This window comes from Colletotrichum lupini, chromosome 3 (genome assembly GCF_023278565.1).
Source record: "Colletotrichum lupini chromosome 3, complete sequence".
Lineage (NCBI taxonomy): Eukaryota > Fungi > Ascomycota > Sordariomycetes > Glomerellales > Glomerellaceae > Colletotrichum > Colletotrichum lupini.
The window spans coordinates 3,862,342-3,884,092 of NC_064676.1; the positions used below are offsets into that span (position 1 = coordinate 3,862,342).

A 21,751-nucleotide genomic window follows, 5' to 3' on the forward strand; every position below is an offset into this window, starting at 1 on the left:
GCAATGTCATGTCGACTTGTCAATCCAGGGCGCTGGAAAGCCACAACCTGCAACTGGCCGCGCCGACGCACGCCGACGAACCCACCCCTCCATCCGCGCACCGGGCCCAGCGCCGAAGAACGGAGGGCGTGCCGCACCACACATGCCACCAACGGCACCCCGCCCGAAGCCCGCCCATCCAATCGTGAAGCTCCAACTTTATATGTAGACCCTCAATTCGCCGCAGTCCGCCCTACCTTTACCTGTGTACTCCGTAGTGCTACGTCTCTGCTTTGCTCCAATTGCCCAATTGCTCATAACCCCGCGATAGATAGTTCTCTCGTCCTTTTCCCCTTCCCTTCCCAATGTCCTCACTCCTCAGATCCGTCACAAGACTTTCATCCCGCGCCGCCGTCCGCTCAACACCACGCATCATCACAAGATTCCATATTCAGCCCTTTAGCGTCAACACAGCAAAGATGTCTGAGCAATCCATCGTCTTCACTAAGAACGCCCCGGCCGGTGAGTATTCTCTCAGTCTCATCCTATTCACCTCAAACTGGTGACTCCAAGTAACACTAGCTAACAAACCAACTCGAATAGCTCTTGGCCCCTACGTATGGAAACACCACACTCTCCCATCATGGGACTCTTTTGAAGAAAAAGTCTAATCTAACCATCATCAACCCCCAACAGTCCCAGGCCATCAAGACCCCCACCGCCATCTACTGCTCCGGCCAGATCCCCCTCACCCCCGAGGGCACCTTCGTCGAGGGCTCCATCGCCGACAAGACCAAGCAGTGCATCTCCAACCTCAAGGCCGTCCTCGTTGAGGCCGGCTCCTCCATTGAGAAGGTCGTCAAGGTCAACATCTTCCTCGCTGACATGGGCGACTTTGCCGTAAGTTCCCTCCACCACTCCTACCCTCCCCCATTTTTCCCTGCCCCTTAAAATTTTCTGTGCTGTTTCTCTTGGTTTATCCATCTTGATCCGCCCCTAACAATCACGAACAGGAGATGAACGGCGAGTACGAGAAGTGGTTCACCCACAAGCCCGCCCGCAGCTGCGTCGCCGTCAAGACTCTGCCCAAGAACGTTGACGTTGAGATTGAGTGCATTGCCCTTCCTTGAATGGCAAGATGTACCTTTCCGGGAGAAAGCTCGGCCCGTGAAGGAAGTGAGCAGTCTCTATAGATCATAATGAATACAAAAAACAAGTGAAACATCCATCTAGACGTGTTTAGCTCAAGTGACCGCCCAAGGTACCCAATGGAGTGTACAAGAGCACGAGACTTGTAGAATTGCCCATATGATTGCTTAAAGTATGGTTCTGTATGTAGGTTCTCCCTTGCAGTACCTATACGTGATCCGTGGACCGTGATATCTTCACACGCTGGATGAACCTCCTACCGGAAAAGCAGCTTCGTAGCTACATAAACCACCCTGAACCTCAGCTGCAATACAGAACCTCTCAGGAGAGCTCATCCCAATCAAACCTCAACACCTGCCAGGATTAATAGCCTGCAATCCGCTTAACCCTCCTAGATCCTCCTCACGTCATCCCTCACAAAAAGCAAAAAGGAGAGCCTCGAATGCAAGTAATATGCAGAAAGGTAGCTTGATGTTCTACACGCCCTTCCGTCTATCGGTACAAAATACACGCCCACCTAGGACTTCCCCCTCCTCCACCAAGCCAAAGCTGTGAAAAGAGGGAAAAAAGGCCCCTCGTTCACTCTATTTCGGTCTCCCAGTACAGTCGTAGATTTCGTCGTCTATTCCTCGTCGTCATCGGCAGCCTCAACGTACTTGTGGCGGATGTCCTTCCATTGGCGCTACATGTTTCAATCTCTTGTCAGCGAACAGTCCCAGCCTACCATATAGTGACCCTGCACCTAAATTGTGCCCATTGAAGTACTTACGCCGCGGTTAAGGTAGTCCCAGTACTTGTTCATCGCGCCGTTGAAGCCCCTAGAGCGCAAATGTCAGCCCACATGTAATTCCCTCTCAACTACCCCGATACCTCCGGACCCATCGGCCTCTTCTCTCCCCGAGGCATCGCCGAAGGCGCCAGCAAGACGGATTATCGCAGGGGAGTGATCTCACATTTCGAAAGCGAAGCCCGTCGCAAAGACAAAGCCAAGCATGGAGAAGTTGTTCTTGAAGATAGCGCTGTACCACCACTAGTTAGCACATACGTCCCTTCGTCTACTCATTCAGGTCCCAGATCCAATTCGCGCAAGCATTCAAGCTGAGTATATTCGGTCTCGGTCGTCGGTGAAAGCTGCAGGAAGCAGAGAGAGGGAAAGACTTGCGTGTAGAAGGGGCGAGCGGCGGCCTAGAGAGAAACAAAAAAAAGTGAGCGATTAGCCAATTGTGGTAGCGCGACAGGTGCCCGCAGGCCGTTGCACATACCATTGTGAATTATCGTCTGTCAAGTTCGCACGTCTCGTGTAGTGACAAGTGGTGCTTCGTTGCGGTCGGCGAGGCGATGGATCGTTCGGGGGGAGAGTGGGTTGAATCGGATGGGGTTGGGAGTCTTGACGAAATTCGCGATGTTCCGGGAAGCACTTAGCTTTGCCGAAATACATGGGCTCTGATTGGCTCTGCGATCCACCTTCCCTTTAACCATCAAAGGCTGGATGACTAAGGATCGAATGTCGCAGCTGTCAACACCAGCCACATTCGCCAAACGCCACAGGTCTCCTTCCACGCTGCGATTCACTTGCAAGTTGCGGCTTTGTTGTACATCTACCTTGAGCACTCATATGACGTTCCGGTGCGACAAATTTGACGCTCATTTTGTTTGCCCCTTAACTGTTTTTATGGTACTGTTAAGTTGATACGACACAAATTTGAAGTAGGTCGTCCAAACACGTTTGGCAGTGATAAACGACCAGTCGCGGAAGCTCGATCAAAAGAGTTGTTGTTACTAATTACTACTATTACATGATTACGAGCCTGCTGTTGCTAAATTCTTGATTCTTAACCCTCCTTGATAGGCGAAACGCTGTGATCATGGCCGCCAATCTTCGCCTTGGCATGGACCTTCACATTGTGCATCCGCTGGCGGAACGGCATGTGCTCCTGCGCTCTGCGGCCTCTGAGTCCAGTGTGTGTCCGCAGAGGAGGTTCGAGACCGCCAGTAAACTTGCGATGCTCCTCGAGACGCTTCTCCGAAATCGTATCAGGCGCCCACTTCTTGCGGATGAACCATGGCAGACATGAAGCCACCCACGCGTCGGGAATGAGACGGATGAAAGCTCCCCAAGGAAGAGAGATGGCGCCGAGGCCGATAGAGAGACCCCATTCTTTGCCATTTAGAGCATGGATCTGGAATGCCTCACCTCCCTTGAAAATGATGAGAACCTGACCACCAATCATGATCAGGTTGATTCCGATGAAGAAGTAGTTCTTGGTGATGTTCTCGAAAATGTTGAACCTGTTATCTAGGCGGCGATTGCTAGTAGAGAGTTAGCTGATCATTCATAACTTTTTCACCATAAATTACGTACTTCAGTTCGTTGAAAATCTGCAACCAAACAAATGTGTTGAAAACGAGGGTATTCAGACTCTTGGTATCATCTTCGGATGTGCCATAGCCCAAAAGGCTGCGTCCAGCAAAGTTCAAGACAAAGGTGATCACGAGCTGCAAAATTGCTTGTCCCATAATCATCTTGGCCATCCTCAGCGTGATAAGTGAAGCAGACTTTCGGTCAGGCTTGCGGTCCAGGACACTGCGAGTCGGCGGGTCCGTGGCAAGCGCGAGCGCGGCAAATGTGTCCATGATCAAGTTGACCCAGAGCAGTTGGACGGCGTTGAGAACCGATTCCTGTGTAGGGCTGGCGACTGCAGAGACAAATGTCAAAACAACAGCGGTAACGTTCACGGTCAGTTGGAACTTTGACTTATTAGCGGATTCCGTCGAATCACTTCACTCATGCAACTTACCTGTAAGAACTTCTTTACAGAGTCATTCACAGCTCTTCCCCACATCAGCGCCTTGACGATTGAAGCAAAGTTGTCATCCATCAGAATGATACCAGATGCTTCTTTCGCAACTTCGGTGCCAGCAATGCCCATGGAAAATCCAATATCTGACAGCTTCAGTGCGGGTGCGTCATTCGTGCCATCTCCAGTCACAGCAACAGTCTCACCAAGATCTTTGAGAGTTCGGACAAGAATTCTCTTGTCTTCTGGACTGGAACGCGCAAGAACTTGTAGTTTGGGAACAATGTCCTTGAGCTCTTCCTCAGTCTTCCTGCGGAAAGTCGGACCTTCCATGGCAATGCCACCATCTTCGGGGTGATAGATGCCACATTCATTGGCGATTGCTCTTGCCGTCAAGATGTTGTCTCCAGTGACCATGCGGACCACTACACCGGCGCGATTGCAGTCCTTGATAGCATCGATGACGGAAGGTCTCAAGGGATCTTTGATACCGTAAATCGCAATGAGGGTCATGTCTTGGTGAATCTTGTCAAAATCTGCACTCCTCGAGTCCTCCTCGGAGACGGCTTCCTTTGGTGGCCAGGAGTCGAAGTCTCGGAAGGAAGAGCCAATTGTGCGAAGGGTTTGGCCAGCGTACGAGTCAATTGTTTGCGCGAACATATCCTTGTCCTCCGAAGTCAAGTCGACCACGTTGAGCTCGGAACCACTTGGGTTGTCCAACACCTTGGTGCATTTTCCGAGGAGAATCTCAGAGGCTCCCTTGACGTAAGCCCTGTATTTACCGTTCGAGAGTTTGACAACAGTAGCCATGTACTTGACTGCCGAATCGAAGGGGACAACTTGAACCACGTTTGCGTTTGATCGCTCCTCTTCGACAGGTCCGGCTCCTAGTTGATCCCGGCTGAAAGTGAGAAGGGCAACTTCAGTCTTGGACCCGATGAAAGTGTGCTCTCCTTCTTGGTCTCCCTCGAACGCAGTGGAGTTGACAGCATTGCCTTGAATGAGGAGTTGCTTTGTCTCGGAGCTCAGGTCTTTGGCAAAATCTCCAGCTGAAACATTGCGAACCGAGTTGACGTGGGTTTCGTCGGAAGGCGACGTACTGTTCTTGGGCTTCTCTTCTCTTGAGGACTCAAGAGGAGCATCGGTACCGCCAAAACTGATACTCTTACCTAGGGTCGTGGCAACAACTGACATCTTGTTTTGCGTGAGGGTTCCCGTCTTGTCTGAGCAAATGGTGGTTGCGTTGCCCATTGTCTCGCAAGCCTTGAGAACTCTCACCAAATTATTGTCTTTCATCATACGTGATGTTGCAAAAGATAGCGCTAAAGTAACAGCTAGAGGCAGTCCCTCGGGAACAGCCACAACGACAACGGTAACAGAGACGATGAAGAGCTTTAGGAATTGCTGACCCTTCTGCTCAGGAGTACCATTGTTTGTGGGAAGTCCAACGCAGAACTTGATGAAAAGGACAACGAACAACAGCAAAGCTGCGGCAAAACCAGCTTTCGCAATCCAATCTGCAAGAATGTTGAGCTTTCTCTGCAATGGGGTATCTTCTTGCTCGGTTCTGAGAGACATGGTGATACGGCCATATGAAGAATTGACGCCAACTGCAGTGGCCAAGAAAGTACCAGTGCCTTCTTGAATCTTGCTGCCGGAGATGATGAAGGGGTCCATTTTCTCGATATCAGGATGATCGACATTGTCTTTTGCCATCTTGTCAAGAGCCTCGTAGACTTCGTCGGCGCCGACCTTTTTGAGCAGATCAGACTCGCCTGTAGCCGATGACTCGTCGCACTTGACCCCATGACCTTCAATGAAGATGCCGTCAACTGGTACCACTAAAGAACTATGCGTTAGCCAGGGACCGACCAGATGTCTCAACGATAAACACTTACTGTCGCCTGTTGAGAGATGAACGACATCGCCAACCACAATGTCGTAGACAGATATTTCCACCGACTTGCCAGAACGGATGACCTTGACAGTGCGATCGTCATTCTTTTTGTTGAGAGTGTTGAACTTTTGCTGCATTCGCCAATCGTTGATCGAGCCAACCATGACAACGATAACAATGGCAACCATAATGGCAACACCCTCAACCCACTCGACTCGAGCTTCGCCCGGTGCATGACTTTGTCCAAAAGTCTCGTATAAGCCAAGCGCAAGAGAGACAATGGCGGCAATCGACAACAAAATCAACACCTTGTCGTTGTAGGCGATCCACACCATCTGTAGAAATGACTTTTGCTTCTTGTCAGGTAGCTTGTTATCTCGAAACGCATGCTTACGGTCCGAAAAGCCACCGGTGTACTCGCTTGGTGGAGGTGGGATGGGGATATCATTCTTCGCTTTTGGGTCCGGCTGGGGGACTGTGTTTCCAGCTGCTCCGTACTTGGGCACGCCTTTGAGGGCCACCTCTTCAAACGAAACGGCGTGATCCAATTTGTCTTCATCAACACCCAAGCCGGTCTTGCGGTTGGTTTGCAGACCCTTCTCTAGACCAGCAAGGCCCCCGAGAGCGTAAAAGGCGTTGTGACTTTTTGGGTTCAAGAGCTTGCTCAAATGACCCGGGGCGAAAGCGAATTTGTTGTTATCTTTCGTGTTAAACATGTCTTCGGTGCCGCGATCAGGAGTCAGAGCATCTGTCGTATCCAGTGAGAACTTGCGGGATCCATGGTGGTTCTCATTCTTGGCTGTCTTGGTCTCGATATCAAGTGGTTGTTGCTGACTCTTTTCGTCCTGATCCGAGACATTGACGCCTTTCTCGGCATCTTTGTTGGTGGCCGCCATATTGACAATGAGGACTAAGCGATATGGCGAGAGGTCTTCGAATTGATACAGTATCCAGATGCTTGAGTTGATTTCTGCCGGGTATTATTCTAGAATTGTCTCTCGAAACAAGGTGTGTTGGGCCAAGCAGGGTGTTGATGTTTGACCAGTAATGAAAAGGTAGTCGAGGCGACGAATAGATTTCGCCAGCACCGGTGAATGTGAGGTACGGAAGGTGTGAATGTTGTCGCGCTTGCTTAATGAGTCGAATGGAGTGCAGAAGCTCTGAAGGTCACCAGTAGCGTACCAAAGTCAACAGAAGGCGCGGTGATGCTTTTGGGAGGCCTCCTCTGAGACGTGAGGGAAGGAGCAACCACCACAGAAGTGCACAGCGATTTGGGGAGAGATGAAGAGGGAGCAACAAGATAAACAGAAGAAAGAGGAGCGGGAGATGATGGTATTGTCTACCGTACTCCCTACGGACAGAGAGATGAATGCACGTTCAGTCCCTCCAGTCTGCCTTGCCCACTAGGTCAGTACAACATCCTTGGCAAGACCCAAGTTGTACCTGGTTATACTCAAGCAACCACAGCATCATCATCAATTTCACCTGCCGCAACATCTTTCACAAAAGCCCGACGCCTACCTTTTACCCTGCATAAACCGCGGCACCCCGGAGATCAAGCAAGCTGTACCAATCATCGGACGAACAATGACGATGGAAAGCTGCTGTTGACCACCAAAAGGCTCGGAGGAAGCTGACCATGGAACGGTCAATGCCAAGAACGAGCGTGCAGGGCTCTGACGATTGTCGCGAGCGCATTCGCTGGCTGCTCTTTCAAGTGGTTTCTGGTTTGATGAGAGCGAGACCAATATGTCGCCTAAGTCTTGGCGAACGCGGACTGAGTCCAGAAAGCTTGACTGGTCGAAAGAAGCTTGTGTTTTCTTGGCCAAGTCACCTGTACAGACTAATATGGACCGTTATTTTTGGTACGGAGTGTTGCTGAGAGAATTCCCCTTAATATCGATTCTCCCTCTCATTTCGTCAGCGAGTGTCGCAAAGCGCAGTGCATTGCAGTTCAGAAAGTTACCTTGCCTCCCTCAACTGAATTTGGCGGTAAGCGTTTCTTGATTCTGAATGGTCTGAAGTTTGGCTCTCCCCAATGAGGAGGGAGGGCGCGCCATGTGCCACTCCCTCTCAGCCATGGTTGTATGTCTACATCATGCTGCCCGATGAGGGAAGCGCCATTCATCCACGCCTTTATGCCGGCGGGAGCGTTGAGAGGTGGCTTGATGGGAATCACACAGTCGGCAGGGCAAGCAGTGCTGACACTTTGCGTCTAGATAGCGGTTGATAACAAATGCTAAAGGTCAGAAGCCACCGCCTCAGACTCAGAAAGCGGGTGCAACCCGAATGGAGGATAATCTGGTTGAAACGGGTGATGAGGAAGCTGACTTACAATGGCCAGACGGGACGGCTTGGTGCGCTGTCGCCCACATTCCACCCTGTCAATGATTACAATTGCCAAGACCTGATTGTTTTGAGACAGCACAGAGCACAGCTGGACAGGCAAACCGAAGTGTAAAAAACCTGGCAGCACAGGGGTCGGTTTTCGCTAACATGGGATGGCATAGAAAGCACCGTACTTCCCGTCTTCTCCCTCAGATCTTCCTCACCGAAAGAAACGCCGGCTTTCTGCAGGTCTGACCAGTCCAAAAGATGCGACACACGTGGCGTCATCCTGACCAAATCAGTCAACTACCTACCTACGCCAGCCCTCTCGATGCGGGAGAATGTGAGGGAATCTGTGTATGGTCGCCCGACCGGTGCCTATCTCCCTCTCACCTCCTCTTCCTTGCTCGCATCCAATGGCAGATCTCCGACGGGACTAGGTATCGGTATTCTTAGTGTATTCGTAGGGATGGAAGATGGCAACGTGTGTGAGGCGCTGTCCTTGCTGGTTACCTTCTCGTCTGGTGTTCCTGGATCCGTCAGAGTGGATCATGTGCTTTGAACCAATCAGCGTGTTGTTTGTTAAAAGAAGGTTCAGACCCCAGAATGGTCAGTGCGCGACGCAGGAGGGGTTGTTTCGACCTCACCTTCCACGCTCGCTTTCTCTCCCACCAGTCAATTCAAACCCGACGTGAAAGCTGTCGACCGTAGCTTCGCATCGAAACCTGGCTTTCGGCCGGCCCTGTATTCGATCTCTGCTCGATCCGCAGAGGTAGATCATCACGTTGCCCTGACGTCTGCAGCTCCCCCGGCCTTCCGCGAAACGGCCAGGCTGCACGCACATACCCCGCCATCCCCCTGTGCCGACCTCAAGCTGCCAGCTGCCGCATCGCATAAGTGCTAGGCCATCACCGAACGCTTTGGGCCGCCGGTGAGCACTCGCCCCAAGCCTGCCTGAACGGCACAGCCTTGCGACGAACATACGAAGCTCTCGTTTGGAGCAGTTGCTCAAACACGACCAGACAGCTTGTAGCTTCTTGCTGCGATCAGCTCTGCTGAGCTGTCAGAGTTTCTCGACATCATGCCCTCCGAACCTACCAAGCCCTCTAATGCGGGTATCATCACGGATGATGCCGGCGAACGCCAGATACCCGAGTCGAAGCGAGCAGACGGCAGCGTCCGCAAAGCCATCAAAGTGCGCCCCGGCTACCGCCCTCCTGAAGATGTCGAAGTCTACAAGAACCGCACTGCCGCTGGGTTCCGCGATCGCGCGACAAGAGGTGGAATTCCCGGAGCGACAGGCCTGAAGGAAGAGAAGCCCGACGCCTCCTCTGCCGCGAGTAATAAGAATGCAAAGCGTCGAGAAGCGCGAAAGAAAGCCAAAGCCTCCGGCGAGGAGGAAGGAGACGATACGAAGCAGATCGGTGGCGACGGTAACGCTGCTAAGGCCGAAGAGGTTGACCCTGAAGTCGAGAGAGAAAAGAAGGCTCGGAATCTTAGAAAGAAGCTGAAGCAGGCAAAGGACCTCAAGGATAAGAAGGAAGGCGGGGGGACGCTTCTGCCAGAGCAGATCGCCAAGGTCATCAAAATCAACGAGCTTATTCGCGAACTGGATGCTTTGGGTTTCGATGCCGAAGGAGAGCCCAAAACTGCCAATGGGGCCGACGGGGAGTCCAATGCGAAGGATTAATCAGCTTATCAGTGCTTCTGGCGTCTTTTTACCTCGACACCAGCTCTGCCATGCGATCAATCAGGGCACAAGGCAGGCCGCCATCATCTTTGCACTATGCACACCGCTCACGTCGAATGGCTGCCTCACTACGATGTGCACTTACCCTAAGAAAACTCTCAAATAGGGCTTTCGAAACGGCCGGCAGCCACAGAGCGGTTATAGGATCAGTTGGTCTTCAACAAGCTCGATACAAGAGATTGCCTGGTTCGGGGGTTGCATGATGCACGGTCTCAAGATAATCGACCACCCCCGATCCTCTTGTGACGATGGCGGATCCGATCTTACATTTCTCTGTACGGGCTTTCTAAAAGTCAAAGAATGTGCAATTTGGGAGATGGAAGCAGGGCATAACTTCGTCTGGCCATTGGCATAAAGGTGCTTTCCAACATGTAACGCGAGACGATGGTGGATCAGCAAATGGACAAAGCTGATTTGAGAGTTGTGGAATATGAGGTAGTTGCCTATATAAACCCCCGCTGCTTCCAAGAAAAGAAAACTCTCTACTGCATCACGCACAAATCAAGTTTCCATGGCACCTGGACGTGATTGTTGTCTAGGAAGTGGTAACACCAACAAGCCAACACACACGCCTGACCACCATCTGCATGATCCAATGCTGATGCAGGTAACGGGAACCCAACCGCATTGATCTTGCGGGGCAAAACGTCTCAGCCATCTCGCATAGAGGCTCCAGGTTGCATTGCCTACCTGCATTGATGGGGCCAGATCTCCTGCCCAAGTGTTTCGTATCAGAGGCTCGTACGGAGTAGGTCAAGCCTCTTTGCCTTCTTCTTCATCCCGGGGCCGATCCTGATCACCCCGGTCATCTTTCCCGGAGGCCGATCGGAGCCCAGCCCATGGCTTCTAGGTAGAGAGGGATCTGTTCCGGATCGTATCCGGCTTGCGCCGTGGGGTTCGGCCGGGGGTTCATCTTTGTAATTTATTCCGGGAGAAGTGGAGTTTGCAGGTGCTCGGTTCCACCAGGAGAGATGCAATGTAAGCCTTCAATACTGACAAGTACCCGAGGGCATTTACTTGAATAGAAATGTTCTCGAAACGAGAACAAATAAGTACCTTAATGAGTTAGACTATTTTCAATAATCTCTTGGGCCTACCTTAGGGTGATGAGATGTTGTGCATGATCCGGACTCGACTAAGAGTGAGGCTGGGTGTGACTAGTAATCAAGATGCTGCTAACTTTGTTTTGTTCTCGATGCACCCGCAGAATTTGTGAAATTTACGTTGAAGATATGGATAGATGCGAGAAAAGAAAGCCCCGATATTGACGACGAGCGGGTAGGTGGATCCCGGCTAGTCTCTGAAGGTGCTTAGAAGATGCTATTGTATACTGTGTATGATTTAATTGAGATTCGCCATTCGATAATATCTCCAGACGAGACAAATTTGCTACCTTAGTAATTATGGCTTTCTATCACCAACCTAGGAGAAATGGAAACATTCCTCGCGTCGATAATAACATACGTGGGAACGGAGGCGACAGATTTTGGTCTCAGAATCTCCCATGAGGCTTACCACCGCATTTACGGATAGCTTCAAGCAAGGTATTCGAAAGAGAGTTGCAAATTAGTCCCGTTCATGAACTTCAGCTGTCGCCTTGAAGACTTCATTCGGCAGTAGAAGATTACTGGCTCGGGGTTTCTGTAATCAGACATATGAAATAGTTGTAGATCACGCTTGGGACGCATTCATCTTTTGGCCAACGGCAGAGTATCGATGCTGTTGACAGTGGGTAGTACAAACACATACCATCCTCCGGATGAGCCGGAAATAAGGATACCAGTAGCTAGACACTTGAATTGAAAGTCCAATTAGGCAACTGATGAAGCCACCGATGAAGTCGCTATCCGATGTATCGATTAGCACGATTCGACGCTGAAGTAATGCCGATATCTCTGTCTTCTGGCAGTGGTGGATGGGAAGCATTCTATATAAAGGCACAAGGCAGGGGTGGCGGGGCGAGGCAGCCGGGCGCGGCCAGGGAGACAGCTGTCGGCATCGCACCGGGAGCACCCTGACTGCCTGATTGGGGGGACCCGGGGGCCGAGCGACACTCTTTGATGCGCTGGTGTGGCGTCAAAGCTAGGGTGGAGCTGAAGCTTAGCCACCCGACTCGCGTGCTGCGAAACATACCTCCTACGCTGACGTTTCCCTCCGGACATGTGTTTGACTTCGACGACTTTCCAACCGACACGTTAATCACCCAAGTCAATTACCGCTGGGCTGGCCCGTACGATCCCTCCTGCTGTCTTCCCGCGTCCGTCTCGGGACGAATCTTATTGCTTTTGGGCGACCCTTACTCCCTCTGACAACCTGTTCTTTTTGATGATCACCAATATCCAGACGAAGCTCCGAACATGAGGCTAAGGGGCCAGGCTGCCGCCCCGTGGCGCATCCTGCTGTCTGTCTTAACCTTGACAGCAGCTGTCCAAGCAAAGGACGAGCCGACAATCAAGGTTACCACAATCAAGCATCCTCCCATCAACCTGAATTACTTCGAAGACTCCGACTCTATCCTCTACCACGATGTCTCCGAACGAAACATTTATCGGTCCGACGATGCGGGCGTGTCGTGGAACAAGGTCTCAGACGTTCCTGGCGAAAAGGCCTACATGCTCACGATGCACGAATTCGACAAGAGCCGCGCCTACGTAATAACCGAAGGCAAAGAACACTGGAAGACCTCGGACAAAGGCAAATCATGGCAAAAGTGGGAGAGTGTCGCCGGCACCAGTGCCTTCCGCGAGGACATTCTCCATTTCCACGCCGGCGACCCAGATCGCATCATCTTCAACGGCATGGACTGCGCCGGCATTTTTTGCGAAGAAGTCTCCATGTACACAACGGATGGCTTCAAGTCCAAGGCGAAGCCCCTCAGGTTCAACACTGCGGGATGCTGGTGGGCCAAGTCTTCGGATCTCTTCACAACTGGCAAGGACGACCTCGATAAGCAGCGGATTCTCTGCATTGTCCGCGACAGCTTCTCGCCTTTCAAGGAGGACCAGCGGCTCTTTGCGTCGGACAATTACTACGAAAAGATTGACAACAAGATTCAAGAATTTGAGCCGAACATGGATACAACCAGAGGTGTGCAGGGTGTCGTCAACTTGGCCGTGGTCAAGAAGTACTTGATGGTTGCCACTTCATCCCTAAACACGGATGAAATGGCCCTCTTCGTCACAGACGACACCATCAAGTGGCATCGCGCCATGTTCCCCACCGACCATGGGCACAAGATCAACCAGGAGGCTTACACCGTCTTGGAAAGCACCAACTACAGTATCCAGATTGACGTCATGAACACAAGACCTTCGAACCCAATGGGTGTCATGTTCACAAGTAACTCCAACGGCACTTTCTTCATTGAGAACCTTGAGCACACAAACCGCAATTCCCGTGGTCACGTCGACTTTGAGAAGATCACAGGTGTGCAGGGCATCTTCATCGTCAACACTGTGAAGAACTATGAAGAGGTTGAGAAGGACCCCAGAAAGGAGAAGCAAATTGTCACCAAGATCACATTCGATGATGGTCGAAACTTCCACGGCCTGAAGGCGGGTGACGATGAGCTGCAGCTGCATTCTGTCACTGATCTCGACAACGTTGGTAGGGTGTTTTCCAGCCCCGCCCCTGGTCTTGTTCTCGGAATTGGAAACAAGGGCAAGGCTTTGACCAAGTTTGGCGAAGGAGACGTTTACGTGTCCGACGATGCGGGTGTCACTTGGAAGAAGGCTCTCGATGGCCCTCACAAGTACGAGTTTGGTGACCAGGGCTCCATCCTGGTAGCCGTCAAGGACTCCAACAAGGAAGATGTGGGAGAAATTCAATACTCCTTGGATCACGGCGAGAATTGGAAGAAAGCCTCGCTCCCGGATGACCTGAAGATCAAGCCCGAGCTGATCACAACAACACAAGACTCGACCAGTCTCAAGTTCATTCTCGTTGGCCGGACCGGTGGCGATAATGCCAAGTACCATATCATTGCGATTGACTTTGAGGGCCTGCACGAGCGAACATGTAAGGACGACGACCTGGAGGACTGGCACGCCCGCCCCGATGCCGATGGCAAGCCTACCTGCCTGATGGGCCACAAGCAGACGTACCGCCGCCGCAAGAAGACGGCCGACTGTTTCATGAAGCAGGAGTTCAAGGACCCCGTTCCCGTCACCGAAGACTGCGAGTGTACGGATGCGGACTTTGAGTGCGACTACAACTTTGTCAAGGATGGTGACAACTGTAAGAAGGTTGGCCCCATCGTCGCGCCTGACAATGCTTGCAAGAATGCCAAGCCGGACGACACGTTTAAGGGCTCATCAGGCTGGCGCAAGATCCCAGGAAACACTTGTAAGCGTAAGAGCGGCGCGCAAAAGGATGATGAAGTTGAGCGAAAGTGCTCCGACATTGGCGGCACTCCCAGTGCGCCTGCTGATGGCAAGATCAAAGCGGTTCAGCACGTCTTCAAGACAGACCTGAAGGACTTTGAAAAGATTTACTTGGAGAGGGGCGACTCGAGCACTGAGGCTGACGAGACCATTCTCGTCCGACCGGTCGAGTACGCCGGCAACAGCATGCGAGCCGACAAGCAGATTTGGCGAACAAAAGACCACGGCAAGACATGGGACAAGATTCTTGAAGACGAGGAAGTGCGCGGCATCTACCCCCACTACTACTTCAAGGACGCCGTGTTCTTTACCACCGACTCCAAGAAGGTCCTGTACACGATCGATCGCGCCGAGCATTTCCACTCTTTTGAGGCGCCCACGAAGCCCGGAACGAGCAACCCTCTCTCCTTCCACCCCGACAAGAAGGACTGGCTCATCTGGATAGGCGAGAAGTGCGAGAAGATTGATGGCAAGGACCAGTGCTTCAAGGAGGCGTCGATCTCCAGGGATCGCGGTGATAATTGGAAGACGGCCATGCGCTACGTTCAGAAGTGCGAGTTCACCGGTCACTCGGCCTACAAGTTCCGCGATATGCGCCAAGTTGTTTGCCTTGCCCACAAGCGCGAGGACAATGAGAAGGACAACCCAAAGGTCATCGTCTCCAGCAAGGACTTCTTCGATGAGGACAAGCAATTCCATCAGTCAGATGTGAAGGACTTTGCCACCATGGCCGAGTTCATCGTCGTTGCCGCAGAAGACAAAGAAAAGAATGGTCTCCGTGCTCTTGCCAGCTTAGACGGCGTCAGCTATGCTGAAGCACACTTCCCCGTCAACTTCAAGCCGGGCCACCAGAATGCCTACACAGTACTAGACAGCTCCACGCATGCTGTGAACTTGTTCGTGGCCACCGAGACTACGGAGGGGCGCCGGCAGGGAAGCATCATCAAGAGCAACTCGAACGGAACGTCGTACGTCATGAGCGCACAGGCTGTCAACTGCAATGATGAATACTATGTGGATTTCGAGAAGGTCACCGGCCTCGAGGGTGTCGCACTTATCAACACCGTCGCTAACAAGGACAAGAAGAACGAGCCGAAGAAGGTCCAAACCCAAATCTCTCACAACGACGGCTCGCAGTGGACTTTCCTTCCTCCGCCAAAAGCTGACATTGATGGCAAATCTTACTCATGCAGTAGCAGTGAGGGCGATGAGAAGTGTGCGCTGCATCTTCATCATTATACCGAGCGAGCGGATAAGAAGAAGACCTTCTCCGCTGCTACCGCGGTTGGACTCATGTTTGGCTACGGCAACGTGGGCCCGAATCTGGGCTCTGTCAAGGACGCCGATACCTTCATGACGACTGATGCCGGCATTACCTGGAAGAACGTCAAGAAGGGTGCTTGGACCTGGCAGTACGGTGACCAAGGATCCATTGTTGTCCTTGTTCAGCGGGCCAGCCGCGAGAACCCAGTCAAGACGAAGACTATTCAGTACACCACGGATGAGGGCAAGACCTGGAAACCGTTCGACTTCACCGACAAAGAAGTCACTGTCTTGGATATCTCAACTCTCCGCTCTGGAGCCTCGCGAAACTTCCTCATCTGGTGCAAGGACGATGGTGGCGAGATGTTCTCTGTCAACGTTGACTTTACGGGCTTGAGCGACCGCCCCTGCAAGAGCGACGAGAACGGTGACTCTGACTACTACCTGTGGTCGCCCAAGCACCCATCGCAGCCCGATGACTGCCTCTTTGGACACGTTTCAAAGTACCTGCGCAAGAAAGACGAAGCGAACTGCTACAATGACCTCAAGGTCCAGCATCTCTACCAGCTCCAGAACTGCACTTGCACCAGGGCCGACTATGAATGGTAAGCACATCCCCACACCTCTTAGTATTCGCACGCACTATGGCTAACAACTGATTCACAGCGACTACAACTTTGAGTTGGATGGCCACAAACAGTGCAGTCTTGTTGAGGGCAAATCTCCCATGTCGGCTGAGCAGTGGTGCAAGGAAAACCCCGATGCTGTTGAATACTACGAGCCCACCGGCTATCGTAGAATTCCGCTCACCACCTGCGATGGAGGCCAAGAATTCGACAAGCAGGCCAACGTCCACGCCTGTGCCGGTAAGGAAGAGGAGTTTGAGAGGCGGCGCAGAACGTCTGGCATTGCAATCTTCTTTGCGGTTGTCATCCCCATCGGACTCGCAGGAGCCATTGGCTGGTGGGTATACCAGAACTGGAACGACAAGTTTGGTCAGATCCGGCTGGGCGAGTCGTCGAACCTGGACAACGACGCGCCGTGGATCAAGTACCCGGTCATTGCCCTGTCGGCGGTGGTTGCCGTCGCGGCGGCCCTGCCGCTCGTCGCCTCGGCGCTGTGGAGGCGCGCCACCTCTGCTTACGAGAGTGTGAGCGGTGGAAGCAGGGGCAGCTGGCTCAACGGGCGGGGCAACCGCAGGTTCACCACGAGGGACAGTTTCGCGCGGGGCAGAGGAGATTACGACATTGTCGACGACGACGAAGGCGAGCTCCTTGGTGACGATAGTGACGAGGACGTATGAATGGGTTTCTTATGATTGGGGGAAGGGAGAGCAATGGGCTGCTCGCGGAAGCCTCTTTTACTAAGAAGTAAACGCGGCACCTAAGCGTATCTGTGACACTATTGTTTACTGTTTGATTTTGGAGTGGATGGGGCTATCAAGTAGGGCGGGGAATTAGGCAAAGGCTGAAAGAGAACATTGGTAGACCGAAATCTTTCCTTAGAATGTGTATTTTCTAGGCATGGCGTTGATTTTCAAGCCCGTTTTGGTTCTCACTTTGACGATTGACATGCGTTTGCTGGAGTTATGCGCATCGTGACCTTCAAACAATGTTTACATACGGAGTATACGCACTAGCTATGGAGTATGAAAGTGGACGTTGTTCTGAATCTACTTTGACCTTGACAGCGGGCAGACAGCGACGCGGAAGTGCCGAAATGATCGGCAACCGACTCGTGCGAGCTCCAAGATGGGCTACGGAAGCCTTCAGATTGTTCGTCTACGATACCTAGGCGAAGAGCGCCCAAGACTGGGAGCCCGGAAGTCGGAAAGAGCGGATATTTCCGGCTGCCCCGGGCCGGGGGGGGACTCGAGCCCGTCAACGGTCAAGGACAGGAACCGAGAGCTTGCCCCCTTTTTTCTGGTGCCTGGTGCCAACATCTCTCTCTGCTCTATTCGTAGAGGCCAGGGGCCTTGCGTGGTGGAGATCGTGAGTCGCGACCGAGTCGTGGGCTGGGCTTGCGGAGTAATAAGATGAAGTTGTGTCTTTTGGCGGTCTGGGTCTGGTTTGCTTAGGGTTCTATGTGATCCATCTCGAAAGCGAGATGTTCAACGGGGTATTATCCTTACGTATCCGTTGAAGTCTAGAGCAACTGAAGCTTACGGGGTACATACTAAGTAAAGCACAGAGTCGAAAGAAAAGGGGGGGGGGGGGGGGGGGGGTGATCTCTCATGGGCTGGACTAGGTGATTTGCATACGGAAAGAAAGAGGTCAAGCTTTTGGGATCTTTGACATTGATCTGCTAGGCCACAATTTTGATAGGTAGAACTCCGTGTTCATCAATTAATGTTGCTACAAATCTCGCGGCCATGTGGGAAGATGTAGCACGGTCAAACGAACAAGACCGTAGTGGAAGGGGATGAGCAAAACATTTACTCAAAAGGGGTTCCAGTCCAGGTCAAGTCTGGCAACTTCATCTCTTGACTCCTTCTCCCGGTACCATTTCGACTTGGCGCTGAGAGTCGATGGCTCTGATGGGAAATTCGGAAGATTTTGGTGAGATTAGACAGTCTTCACTATGCCAGCTTGGGGAAATAGATCTGCATAATGTTTCCTCGGGTTGGTTGAATGGGTTGTCAAGGTTCACCAGACACGTTGATCGCTGGCAGCTTGCACGTTGCACGCATTGTGCAGAGACCGGGATGTTGCGTTTGTCGGCCATTGACCAACTTGCCAGCATTTTGCTTCTTTGGCGAGTCTTAGGCCTCCCGGGGGTGAATACGAGAGGGTGGTGGGGATCGCGAGCCTCCGCCCGAAAAGAGTCTGGTTCAGCTCGGCATTTTCTCTGGGGGGATGAGGCGGAGATGGGCGAGTGGGAGAGGATTCAGCGCAGAAGGGGGCCAAGGCTTGAGAGTTGAGCAGAAGCTGGCCAAGCTGGAAAGCAAAAGCGAAAAAAAGGGGTTGCGGGAAATGGGATCCACAACTGACGACGGGGGGTGCTTTTTTGTGCAGTGATTTGCCCTTCACAATTAAGCGTGATTAAACATTTTAGACTTGTGCAGGAGTGCTACCTTACCTGACCACGTGCTGACGTAGGTACAATACCGTCATTACTTGAGGCTTGCCCACGGTCTGTCAGATTGTTCATGTTCCTTGGCCGTTGCGGCAAAAGGCTCTTCTTTATTTTCAGATTTTGGCAGTTTCCGTTTATATCAGAAGGAACAGAAGGAGGCTGCGCACGTGCCTGAGGACCGTCCAAGTCATTGAGGCGCTCGCTCGCGTGCGGTGGAGAGTGTTTGTGCGCTGGCTGAGCTTCTAGATGGCGTTCCTGGGCTTGAAAAGATTGTAGATTCGTCTCAACGGCCATCGACGATTCGACATAGATATCCGCAGTGTATAAAACGCAATGTGCACTTTGTAGCCTCGTTGAAGATCCCGCATCCCGAGATGCGCTCCCAAGTCTGTGTTGCCGTACGGATGCAGGTGGAGAGAACCGTTCGATGATAACAAGCCCCCCGGCCGTTGGAGATCCACCCCGCATAGCAAGAAACTTGGAACAACCAAAGATAGACTGCGGCAGACAGAAAGCAGTTGTTCGTAGATTAGTTGCGAGGTGAACGGTGTGTTTCGACTACCTTTCTCTGGTGAGGCGTTTTTTAGTGCTTCAGATAGTCTAGTGACTTGAGAGTCTAGTTCGAGTCTCGCGCGCCAGTCTACAGTATCTGGGTGGTCGGTGATCCAGGTCGCCTGAAAAGTAGACCGTCGGGTTATTTTCTGCCTCCGGACGGGCCTTGCATCTGGCAGATGCAGGTACGAATCATCGGGCCAAACTATGCCTGATTGGAGAAGTATGCACACCTCAAGGCTCACTTGCATACCACCTCGAGCATTTCATGACCGCTATCTCTCTCGGTGACGCGCCGTCGATTTTCTCTAGCAGACCATAAGATTGCTTCTCCGAGAAGCTGTGATTTCAAGAAACGAAGGGTGCAGATGATCCATCAAGAGACATCAAATTTGCCGCCGAAGCGCGCCGGGCGATCAGCCACGAACACGAGGTCCAGAATCCATGGGATGGCAGGGTGCATTAACATCCGCAAGAAGTCGGGATTGGCTGACAGCCTGATGTATGCGTACGTTGTATTCCGTAGTGGATGGTTCATCGGAATTGTCGCGCTTGGAGATTGAAGAAGACGATGGATTGACCAAGCCAGACGAAACGGCGTTCTCGGCCACTCGAAGAGTCGAATCTCATTTCATTTTTCTTTCCTAATTCGTACGGATCATCATCATCGCAATCAGCGTAGGGCGGAAGAGTTGTACGGAAGTTAGGAGGCCCGGGCGACGGTTTGTGGTTTCTTCGACCGCTCATGCAGGAGCGGCGGGAACCCTTGTTGGAAGGGCCCCCCTTCTTGACGATACGAAGATGAACTGTCATCAAGATTATTAGCCTGATACCAATGAGAGGGCAAGAGACTCGAGACTTAGCATTGACCTTGCTGCTCGAATGGACAGCGCCAGGTCTGAGGTCACCGGTGCAAGGAAACAACGGGCGGCGCGACGGTGAGGTGTACAAACTAGTGTAAGTACCGTGTGACTGACGGTGAGGTGTGTTCCTGGATTACTGGATGGACCGGGGGCTAGCGTAAACAGTAAACAAGCTTGGCATGGGCGCAAAAAAAGAAGGTTCCCTGGCTGGGAAAGGAGGAGCCTGGAGAGTCAAGACTCGCGAGTGGGAGGTTCATCTCATTTTCTGGGTCTGCTGCTTGGGAAGTGTCCAATGTCGCTTAGCTAATTTCCCGGACGCACCACTCGCTCCTCCCCCCTTCTCAAGTTGCTCCTCCAGCTGGGAGGCAACTGCAGCTTACAAGGTCCAACTCGCTCCTTCCCCCCCGCCGCACCCGCCGATCCCTCCCCAATCAGCCATCTCAGTGGACTTTGCACCTCGGGTACCTTGCAGCTCCGCCTCTGTTAGCTTCTACAATGCAGTACGTACACAATAACTTACCTTACGGTCTGCATCGTTCCTGCACATCCAAAACCCGTTTTATACTATTGTGTGAGTGTACTCTCCGTACGGAGTAGGTGGGAAGGTGAGAAAGAGAGACATTATGGTGTGGTATTCACCTCGTGCTCACCGTCGAACTGTTCCTTCTTCGTTGCTTCTTCTGGCCCTCCGCCACTGGTTGATGCAAGACTCAAGAGAGCCCAGCCCAGGCTGGATTCTTTCTCAAACCGCGCACTCTCAGTCACTAATAAACGTCGAGCCCAATTTCACTACACCATGTCTCTCAATCCCCTCCAAGCCCAGACTCTCTCTCAGTCTCTCTGGCACTTCCAGGCTCCGTCGACGGTGGATTCGGTTGGACCGTTGGCCAAGTCCCCTTGACCACGCTTTTACTCGCTCATTTGCTGTCGTGTCCGCCTCTGGATTGGATCTGCTTGGCCTTCCCGCCTTGCGGTCTTCCAAGAGCCCAAAACGACAACCCCCCAACTATGCTTAACCGGGATGGCCATTTCGCCTCCCTTTTCCTTGCGCTGTCAGTCTGACAGTCATTCATGACGAACCGTGGCCAAGGTGCTTCTGGTCATCTCATTGACTCGACTACAAGCCCAGTCAAGATTGCCAACCCGTATCCTTTCTTCAACCCCCTGACCGAAGCCCTCTCTCCGGATGGCAACGTCTCCGTTGTGATCCTCAACCGACAGAGTCTCTTTGCTTTTCCCGAATCCCATAGTCCCGATAATCCCCAGACACTCCACCAGAAGTCTGGGACTCTCTGAAGCTGAGATTCGTTTCTGGCTCCTACACAGTGGTACCTCTCCACCTCCTTGCCCCTCAGCTTTTCTGTTGTGACTTGCTGCCGAGGACAGGGGCTTGTTTGCTGTCGAGTTGCTGCTTGTATCCGTAAGGAGCACAAGAAACCCCTCAGTTTGAGTTGAGGTAGTGTTGCTCTTACACATTGCCCAATGCTTCTTTATCCCGCAGCCATCAACAGTTCGTGGTCACCAACCAACGGCTCCCCGACTTTCATAGTAAACATAGTGTCACCAGCATCATGGAATACACAAGACGAATACACACACAGAGTCCCTCCAGTCCCCCCTCCTCCTATGCCAAACTGCCAAACTAATGGCCCGATGCCATCCAACGTAAGGTCATTGGACGCTAGCCTGCCCGCACTTTGGCCCATTCATCCATC

At 52.3% G+C, this 21,751-nt stretch overlaps 9 protein-coding genes across 9 annotated transcripts; 4 read left to right on the forward strand and 5 right to left on the reverse strand.

Annotated features, from left to right (window-relative positions):
• Nucleotides 1–344: 344 nt before the first annotated feature.
• CLUP02_05933 (endoribonuclease L-PSP) lies at nucleotides 345–1,109 on the forward strand (the record flags this gene model as incomplete). Its single annotated transcript, XM_049284938.1, has 4 exons — nucleotides 345–501; nucleotides 583–596; nucleotides 676–879; nucleotides 993–1,109. The coding sequence occupies 4 exons, from the start codon at nucleotides 345–347 to the stop codon at nucleotides 1,107–1,109; spliced, it is 492 nt and encodes a 163-aa protein (XP_049142081.1).
• A 641-nt stretch (nucleotides 1,110–1,750) lies between these two features.
• CLUP02_05934 (ubiquinol-cytochrome C reductase) lies at nucleotides 1,751–2,546 on the reverse strand (the record flags this gene model as incomplete). Its single annotated transcript, XM_049284939.1, has 4 exons — nucleotides 1,751–1,810; nucleotides 1,898–1,946; nucleotides 2,082–2,147; nucleotides 2,422–2,546. Coding segments are annotated over 4 exons (300 nt in total), but the record flags the coding sequence as incomplete, so codon positions are not given.
• A 414-nt stretch (nucleotides 2,547–2,960) lies between these two features.
• On the reverse strand, nucleotides 2,961–6,719 carry CLUP02_05935 (calcium-translocating P-type ATPase; the record flags this gene model as incomplete). The annotated part of the gene is made up of 4 exons (XM_049284940.1): nucleotides 2,961–3,438; nucleotides 3,491–3,876; nucleotides 3,927–5,767; nucleotides 5,825–6,719. The coding sequence occupies 4 exons, from the start codon at nucleotides 6,717–6,719 to the stop codon at nucleotides 2,961–2,963; spliced, it is 3,600 nt and encodes a 1,199-aa protein (XP_049142083.1).
• A 2,513-nt stretch (nucleotides 6,720–9,232) lies between these two features.
• Nucleotides 9,233–9,841, forward strand: CLUP02_05936 (uncharacterized protein; the record flags this gene model as incomplete). The annotated part of the gene is made up of 1 exon (XM_049284941.1): nucleotides 9,233–9,841. One exon carries the CDS (start codon nucleotides 9,233–9,235, stop codon nucleotides 9,839–9,841), a length of 609 nt encoding a protein of 202 aa, XP_049142084.1.
• A 60-nt stretch (nucleotides 9,842–9,901) lies between these two features.
• CLUP02_05937 (uncharacterized protein) lies at nucleotides 9,902–11,900 on the reverse strand (the record flags this gene model as incomplete). The annotated part of the gene is made up of 11 exons (XM_049284942.1): nucleotides 9,902–9,961; nucleotides 10,064–10,310; nucleotides 10,400–10,419; nucleotides 10,479–10,591; nucleotides 10,647–10,885; nucleotides 11,082–11,194; nucleotides 11,366–11,434; nucleotides 11,486–11,528; nucleotides 11,577–11,620; nucleotides 11,651–11,803; nucleotides 11,889–11,900. 11 exons carry the CDS (start codon nucleotides 11,898–11,900, stop codon nucleotides 9,902–9,904), a joined length of 1,113 nt encoding a protein of 370 aa, XP_049142085.1.
• Nucleotides 11,901–12,258: 358 nt separating this feature from the next.
• Nucleotides 12,259–16,849, forward strand: CLUP02_05938 (vacuolar protein sorting/targeting protein PEP1; the record flags this gene model as incomplete). Its single annotated transcript, XM_049284943.1, has 2 exons — nucleotides 12,259–16,151; nucleotides 16,213–16,849. 2 exons carry the CDS (start codon nucleotides 12,259–12,261, stop codon nucleotides 16,847–16,849), a joined length of 4,530 nt encoding a protein of 1,509 aa, XP_049142086.1.
• A 1,135-nt stretch (nucleotides 16,850–17,984) lies between these two features.
• On the reverse strand, nucleotides 17,985–18,154 carry CLUP02_05939 (uncharacterized protein; the record flags this gene model as incomplete). The annotated part of the gene is made up of 2 exons (XM_049284944.1): nucleotides 17,985–18,063; nucleotides 18,126–18,154. The coding sequence occupies 2 exons, from the start codon at nucleotides 18,152–18,154 to the stop codon at nucleotides 17,985–17,987; spliced, it is 108 nt and encodes a 35-aa protein (XP_049142087.1).
• A 37-nt stretch (nucleotides 18,155–18,191) lies between these two features.
• On the reverse strand, nucleotides 18,192–20,570 carry CLUP02_05940 (uncharacterized protein; the record flags this gene model as incomplete). The annotated part of the gene is made up of 11 exons (XM_049284945.1): nucleotides 18,192–18,547; nucleotides 18,641–18,680; nucleotides 18,772–18,903; nucleotides 18,963–19,338; nucleotides 19,419–19,513; nucleotides 19,559–19,775; nucleotides 19,829–20,145; nucleotides 20,207–20,313; nucleotides 20,358–20,405; nucleotides 20,486–20,508; nucleotides 20,557–20,570. The coding sequence occupies 11 exons, from the start codon at nucleotides 20,568–20,570 to the stop codon at nucleotides 18,192–18,194; spliced, it is 1,725 nt and encodes a 574-aa protein (XP_049142088.1).
• A 262-nt stretch (nucleotides 20,571–20,832) lies between these two features.
• Nucleotides 20,833–21,332, forward strand: CLUP02_05941 (uncharacterized protein; the record flags this gene model as incomplete). The annotated part of the gene is made up of 2 exons (XM_049284946.1): nucleotides 20,833–20,910; nucleotides 21,102–21,332. The coding sequence occupies 2 exons, from the start codon at nucleotides 20,833–20,835 to the stop codon at nucleotides 21,330–21,332; spliced, it is 309 nt and encodes a 102-aa protein (XP_049142089.1).
• Nucleotides 21,333–21,751: the final 419 nt, after the last annotated feature.